Source organism: Arachis ipaensis, chromosome B5 (genome assembly GCF_059453495.1).
Source record: "Arachis ipaensis isolate K30076 ecotype BB chromosome B5, ASM5945349v1, whole genome shotgun sequence".
Classification (NCBI taxonomy): Eukaryota; Viridiplantae; Streptophyta; class Magnoliopsida; order Fabales; family Fabaceae; genus Arachis; species Arachis ipaensis.
In genome coordinates this window covers 113,183,221-113,190,592 of record NC_142440.1, presented here as the reverse complement: position 1 = coordinate 113,190,592, position 7,372 = coordinate 113,183,221, and the positions used below count along the sequence as shown (strand labels likewise).

General features: G+C 35.8%; 1 protein-coding gene across 3 annotated transcripts; it reads left to right on the top strand.

Annotated features, from left to right (window-relative positions):
- Positions 1-6,007, top strand: LOC107643771 (ASC1-like protein). 3 transcript variants are annotated; one of them, XR_015883633.1, is made up of 7 exons: positions 1-291; positions 1,435-1,664; positions 1,790-1,945; positions 2,245-2,430; positions 3,654-3,966; positions 5,245-5,429; positions 5,836-6,007. XR_015883633.1 is itself a non-coding variant. In XM_016347507.3 (6 exons), the coding sequence occupies exons 1-6, from the start codon at positions 133-135 to the stop codon at positions 5,874-5,876; spliced, it is 957 nt and encodes a 318-aa protein (XP_016202993.1). In that variant the 5' UTR covers positions 1-132; the 3' UTR covers positions 5,877-6,007. The 3 variants fall into 3 exon arrangements, 2 of the variants coding, with proteins under 2 accessions (XP_016202993.1, XP_020979859.1); XM_016347507.3 differs by lacking the exon at positions 3,654-3,966; XM_021124200.2 differs by lacking the exons at positions 3,654-3,966; positions 5,245-5,429; positions 5,836-6,007 and adding an exon at positions 2,889-3,238.
- The last annotated feature ends 1,365 nt before the right edge of the window (positions 6,008-7,372 follow it).

Here is a 7,372-nt window from a genome sequence, read left to right as displayed (position 1 = left end):
TTATTTCTTTCTTTCTCCCCACCACATACCGGCTTCGACAGATTCATTGAGATTTGAGACTGCTGTTTGTTTCCCGGGAAAATTTCTGAGCCACGTCACCGTCATCATCACCCTCAATCCCTTCTTGGCCTTATGGCTCCTGCTGCTTCTTCCTCCTCCTGGGTTCAACAACTGAGTTCGCTTGACTGGCACCAAGAGTCCTACCCTGCATTTAACGATTTCTCCGCTGTTCCCTTCTTCGCTCTCTTATTCCCCTCTGTTCGCTTCTTCCTCGACCGTTTCGTTTTCGAGGTACGTCCCTCATTCTCTGTATAAATTATATTCATGTCGTGAAGCCTCTAATTTATGTTCATGCGTAAAATAGATATCGTAAGTAAACAATTTGAATGGAAAATGTAAAATAATCGTACATTTTTTAAGTTTTCACTGCATTGAATACACTGAAGAAAACCAAAACTTTTCACTTTTATTCTCTTCGACCAATTTATACTTTTTCGCTAAATTCTAAAATATATCATAAAAGGTAATTTTCCTGTACTTCAAAAATGGCACCAACTTCAGACATTTCCGTGGTTTTCTCTTCTCTGTGCTAGTTGTGGAGCTTCGATTAGATTTAGATGTAAACAGGTTAAACAGCCTCAAAATTCCATGTAGTTAATTCTAATTTTAGCGTTTGACTATTTAATCGGTTTCATTGACTTGATTTTCTTACTTGACTTGACTCAGTTGTCTTCTGGTGAATTTTGTTTTGTTTTCATTTCTAATCTTCCAGTTATCTGTGGATATTCATTGGGTAACATGCAACTTTCTTCGCAAGCGTTCGATGTTTATATATTATAAATTTAAGCATGAATGAGTATTGAGTTGTAACAAACACTGCTGAGTCAGCAGTAACTATCTAACTAACTCTGAAATTAATCTTCGCTAATAAAGTTAATTCCTGAAATATATGGATTTGCGTGATGAGAAGACCGTTTAATAATAAACAATAATACCTGCATGTGATATGGAAAATCATTACATGTTTCATGCTAGATATACTAAACTATTGCTTAGCTTTTGCCTATAACAGAAATTGAAAACATAGTTATCTGGGTTCTCTCAATTGCCTGCATACTTAGTAAGTTAGTATCAAATTTGGCCTCCCCTTGTTTCACATGCCGAATGCGCTCTAAAGGAATAATTGTAATTTGATTAGTTAAAATAGCAAATTGTGTATTGAAACTAACCACTTCCCGTTCTTGTAATGCCTTTCTAGCAACAATGATTAGAAGAGAAAATATTATGTTTACATAATTTGTGTCTTATTTTTCCTTCAAATTGTTCTGATTCCAAAACCCACCCTTTGGTAAGCTAGTTTCATTCTCTAGGTTTATCAAATTATTTAGATACTTTGAGCATATTTATTCAATCTGAAGTGAATAACATTTACAGAAAGTGGCCAGACGATTGATTTTCGGAAAGGGGCATGAGAAACTGGATCTTCAAACAGATGAGAGAAGAAAGAAGATTAGGAAATTTAAGGAATCAGCATGGAAATGTGTATATTTTCTATCAGCTGAAATTTTTGCTTTGTCTGTAACTTACAATGAGCCTTGGTTTACCAATACAATATATTTTTGGGTTGGGCCGGGAAATCAAATCTGGCCAGATCAAAAGATTAAGTAAGATTGTTTATTAACGTTCCATCCTTTAATCTATGTTTGTTATCATTTTCTCCTTCTTTTGACTTTATATCTAGATTAAGTTGATTGATAGAGTACAAAGTTGTAACCTTTCTACATTTCAGGTTAAAACTGAAGGGGCTCTATATGTATGGTGCTGGATTTTATGCTTACTCCATACTCGCTTTAATATTTTGGGAAACTAAGCGCTCTGACTTTGGGCTGTCAATGACCCATCATGTTGCTTCTCTGGCTCTCATTGTGCTATCTTATATGTTTAGGTAATCTTTCAATGGACCATTTTTTTTGGGGTCTCATGAAGTGTATGATTCTTAGCCAATAATATTCTATAGTGAAATTCTGCATAACTTTCATGAGGGAAAGAACAAACAGATAGAAAAAAAGAATGATAGCAAGAAGATCCTCTGAAATAATCAGTGTGTATGTCCTAATTGCATTAATCATAAAATTGTGGCCAAACTACCTCCACTAGCTTTATTGAACTTTGGAATACTTAACTAATTCACTTTGGCATGGTTTTCATACAGTTTTGTTTTGCTTTTATGTTTAATATGTTCAGGTTTGTTCGTGTTGGATCAGTAGTTTTGGCTCTTCATGATGCTACTGATGTGTTTCTGGAGACAGGAAAAATGTCCAAATACAGTGGGGCTGACACAATGGCTAGCATTGCATTTCTCCTTTTTGTTATCTTTTGGACGTTATTGCGCATCATTTACTATCCATTTTGGGTTCTTTGGAGTACAAGGTTTGTACCCACTTTACATCCTTATCCCTCTCTGTTGTCTGTGAATATTTATTAGATAGCTTCTAATAATGATGAACTATATGAAGCTACTTCCCAGATTTTATTGAGAACAGAGAAATTTCAGGCATCTTTCACAAAAATTTAGTGCTTGGAAAGTATTTTCATTGATATAGTATCCACAATTATTAATTCCTCTAGCCATTATCCATTTCTAAGCCCTTTATTTTGCTTATCAGCTTATAAAGGGATTTTTCCTCTTTAGGTTTGGTTCTGGACTCCAATAATGGTTTTCAGTTACTCCAATTTGAAAACTGTCTAGCATATGTGAGTAAATGTTCAAATTGGTCTCTGAAAGATCACGCGATCTCCATTTTGGTCCCCGAAAGATTTTTTTAATCAATTTCATCTCTAAAAGATTTTATTAGTCACATTAATCATTCCGTCACTACCCTGACTAGAGCCATTAGCGGAAGCGGACCTGGCACGTTAAATCACACCTCACCATATAAAACAATAAATTCGATTACTACGACAATGACAATGAAGACTTTGAGGACGATGATGTTGTTTTGGGCGGGTTAATGAATACTACGACGACGACGAAGAAGACGAAGAAGGTGGGGATGAGGAGGGAATGATGCCGTTTGAGAAGATGAGGAAGTGGTTGAAGCACAAACCCAGAGGGTTCGGTGAAGGGAAAGTGTAACACTTCCATTGAAGACAAGTTGCTCGACGAAATGCATCAGAGCAGAGAAGTACAAGCTGCTACCTTGAAAAAGCTCAAGAGCAGTGTTGTTAACCCCAAAAACAGTGAAGAAAAGAAGAAAGATTTAGTTACTTTTGAACACTGGTCGAATTGTATTCCACAGATTGATTGCTTTTGTGCTATTGTTCACTTGTTTGTGTTTCATGTTACTATGTTTGGTGAAATAATACATGCATTTTAACTTTTAAGCAAATTTTGATGTTTTCTTAATTTTTCCTCTTATCCTGAATTCTTTAATCTTTGTTGGAAGTGCAGATTTTATGGAGCCTGAAAAGAATATGGTCAAAGGAAAATGCTAGGATCTAGTGTTGTTTATATTTTGTTGATGTTGTTGTTGTTTGTTTGTGCTTGGCCTTTGCATGAAACAGGGCATTGTTTTTGGCCACTGTTTACTTCTTTTTTCTGCGGTGTCTACAATTTGGCAGTTGACTATTACTGTTGCCATGAAATTTTGAAGACACTCCAGTTGTTCCGATTGGTGGTTGAGTATGGTTGGTGAACCTGCCGAAAAAGAAGAACATTCATAGGGATCTGAAATCTGCATTCAAAGGGATTCCAGGCATAATGAATACAGTCCCGGCAGTTAGGTCGAAAACAATGACGTTGTCGGATTGTACTATAGGTCGCCGTTCAACACTTCTTCCTTGTGGAGAAACAGGGGGAGGTTTTGCTCTGAGAGAACGAAGAATGGAATGGAATGAATGAGTGTGAGGAACTGAAGAGGTGCAGTGAGTGACAAATGCACTTTGGGGGATAACGACGCCGTTTAGGTACTGACATGACAAGATAACGTGCCACGACAGTAAGACTTAACGTCATTAGTGACAGAATAGATGGAGGGACTAACGTGATCAATTTTAAATCTTTCGAGGATAATGTTGATTAATTTAATCTTTTGGGGACAAATTTGGAGAACGCGTGATCTTTCAGGCAATTTGACCATTCACTCTATTATAGTTTTATATAGGAACAACAGTGGGTAAATGGTCACATTCGTCCTTGAAAGATTACTCGTTGTCCAAATTGGTCCTCGAAACCTTCAAAGATTTTAAATTAATTGCGTTAGTCCTTATATCATTTCTTTTATTCGATGTCAAAATTTGTTAATGTAACACGTTAAATGATACTACAACACACACATAGAAGTCTTAATTGACTATTAACATGATAAGCTTATGAAATTAGATTAAATCAAAATCTAATTGAGGAGAGAACTTGAGGCATTGGAATCCCTCAATTTGGAGTTTATTTGACCTAATTTCATAAACTTACCATGTTAGCCGCCAATTAGGACTACTAGGTGTGTACTGTGATGTCACTTAACATGGCACATCAACAAACTTTGACGTCGTTAGCAACAGAAGTGATGTAAGGACTAAAATGACTAACTTAAAATTTTCAAAGGACGAATTTGATTAAAAAAAATCTTTTGGGGACTAATTTGGAAAATGAGTGATCTTTCGGGGACTAAGTTAACCATTTACTCGAACAACAGTGGTGTCAGGATTTATTTATAGAGATAGAGATCAATTTGTCACTTCAACTGTTCTGATTGATTGTTTTTAAAGCAGAAATTCTTGAGTTTTTATTTTTTTGTTGTTGTTAAAGCAGAAATTCTTGAGTTTTTATTTTTGTTGTTGTTGTTGTTGTTGTTGTTGTTATGCAAAAGATGTGCCATGTTTTTCTGACTTATAATTTCAGTTATCAAACTTAATTCTTTCTAGGCTTGTTGATCTCTATCCTTCAAAAAGAGGCAAAATGCAATCTTTTATAAGTCCAGTTATTGGTTTCCCAAGTATTAACTTGTTTCAAATAGAATTATCCTATATAATTTCAAACTTAACTTGAGGAGTTTTAGTTGTCTTGCATGAAAAGAATTAATTATAGAATAAAATTTGTTGAAATTTTTATAGCCAAACCTTTCTGAATTTCCTTTAAGCACCACATATACTCTGCACCAATTTCAATACCTCAATGCTAGAGTTTGTCCATTGTCACATATCATTCGCTTTGTCTGTGCCACTGTTAATACTTTTCTCCTGTGGCAGCTATGAAGTTATTTCTGTATTCGATAAGGAGAAGCACCAGAAGGATGGGCCAATATATTATTATGTGTTCAATACTCTACTCTTCTGTTTGCTTGTTCTAAATATTTATTGGTGGGTTCTGATGCTTCGGATGCTTGCTGATCAAATCCGAGCAAAAGGAAAAGTTAGTGAAGATATTCGCTCTGGTAAGTTGAAAGATGCCTTGCATACATTGCTTATTATTAACATGCACTAACACTCAGAATAAAACCTTCTGAAAAATCGTTACCTACAATTGGTATCTGCTTGTTAGTGCAGAAATAATTTAGTGTCAAGTCAGTCTATAATCATGATGGATCGTAGAAGTTTGGGTTAACTTGTTCATGTCTAATTTGGTCTTGTTCTTTAGTTTCTTCAATGAATTGGGGTTAATAAGTTAATTATGGCGCATTAATCATGGTATCAGGACTTAGAAATTAGAGTTGTTTCAATGAATTAATTAATTAACCTTAGATGTTGATGATCCCACCTATATGTAGCCACGGTTTCAGTTTGGTCTATGGAAACTTAAACTCAACTGAAAGTTGCTTAAGTTCACATTTTCTTATGCAGATTCTGAAGATGATGATGATTACAATGACCATGAAGAATGACCAGGAATACAAATTGAATATAGTTGTACATTGTTTACAGAGCATGGACATCTTCAGTGTTGTAAAAATTTTGTGGTATTGAGTTGTTCACCTTAAGTCCATAACTATAGTGTTAAAATCAGATTATTTCTGCTGGTAGTGCATGCTAACACAATCAATCTGTAGAAATATTTCATGTAAAGCTTAGAAGGAAAACCATGATGTAAAAATATTTCATGTAAAAAGCAAGGTTTAGCAATTTTACATCAATCAATCTGTAATATAACTAATTAACTATGGCTAAAAAATGCTACCCCCCTTTTTTTGATGAGTCCCTCACGTTTAAGTTTGGTGGGTGGTAGCTCTAGCCAGTCTTTTCCATTTCTTGGTACCCGTAGAGGTTTGAATTAGGTGGGTGATGGTATCAGCAGGTGTTTCTGAATGGCTCTCCTTTTCTTTTACCTCAAATTTGTCCCCCGATAGGGGAAAGCCATATGAAGCTTCATTAGGAGACATGATTATGGAAGAATGGTTTGAGTTGTTATAACAATACTCAGCCCACAAGTACTGTTCCAAGAAACGATTTACCACTTCGGTTTGCCCGTTACTTTGCGGATGGTAGGCGGTACTGTAGTGGAGTTTAGTTCCACTGAAAGAGAACAAATATTTCCAAAACTTGCTCAAGAATAATAGGACACGATCTGAGACAATAGAAGAAGGGGATGGTAGGCGGTACTGTAGTGGAGTTTAGTTCCACTGAAAGAGAACAAATATTTCCAAAACTTGCTCAAGAATAATAGGACACGATCTGAGACAATAGAAGAAGGGAACCCATGTAGCTTAACCACTGAACTGATAAACTTGTTAGCTACTTGTTTGGCAGTCAACCCGGGTCTTAACGCCTCAAAATGAGCTCCTTTGGTAAAGCAGTCAACCACAACCAAAATGGCGGTGAATCTAGATGACTTGGGCAATTGCACAATAAAATCTTATCAGTTAGCTATAATCTAGTCCAGTTATATCTATAAATCAGAATCTGAATTATATAAATAAAATGTGACCTACTTCAGAGAGAATCTCGGCTATAACAGAATTATTTTGAAACAAATGAGGGTGGTTATCACAAAATCAGGATAACGTTTCCAACAGTTCCGCAATACTAGATCCACAAAATAACCGCCCTTTACTACAATAACTATATAACAAGAAGAAACCTTAAAAGGGAGAAGATACGTTATTTACTCTGAATTGCAATATACTCATCTCATTCTCTTTCTGACTTGAATGTTAGAATGCCTTTGTAGGTGTCCACTGCTGCCATTCTTGGGAAACCAACGTATATCTCATCCAACCCAGATAGAAGTGAATTCAACCTTGGATCGGACGAGCTATACCTCTCCCGAGACTTACTACACAAGAACATTTAGCGCCCACCGTGGGACCGAAGTTTTGAACTAATCCCACCAACATCTCTTCCACCATATTTTCATCTCTTTTTTGTAGGTTACAACCTATGG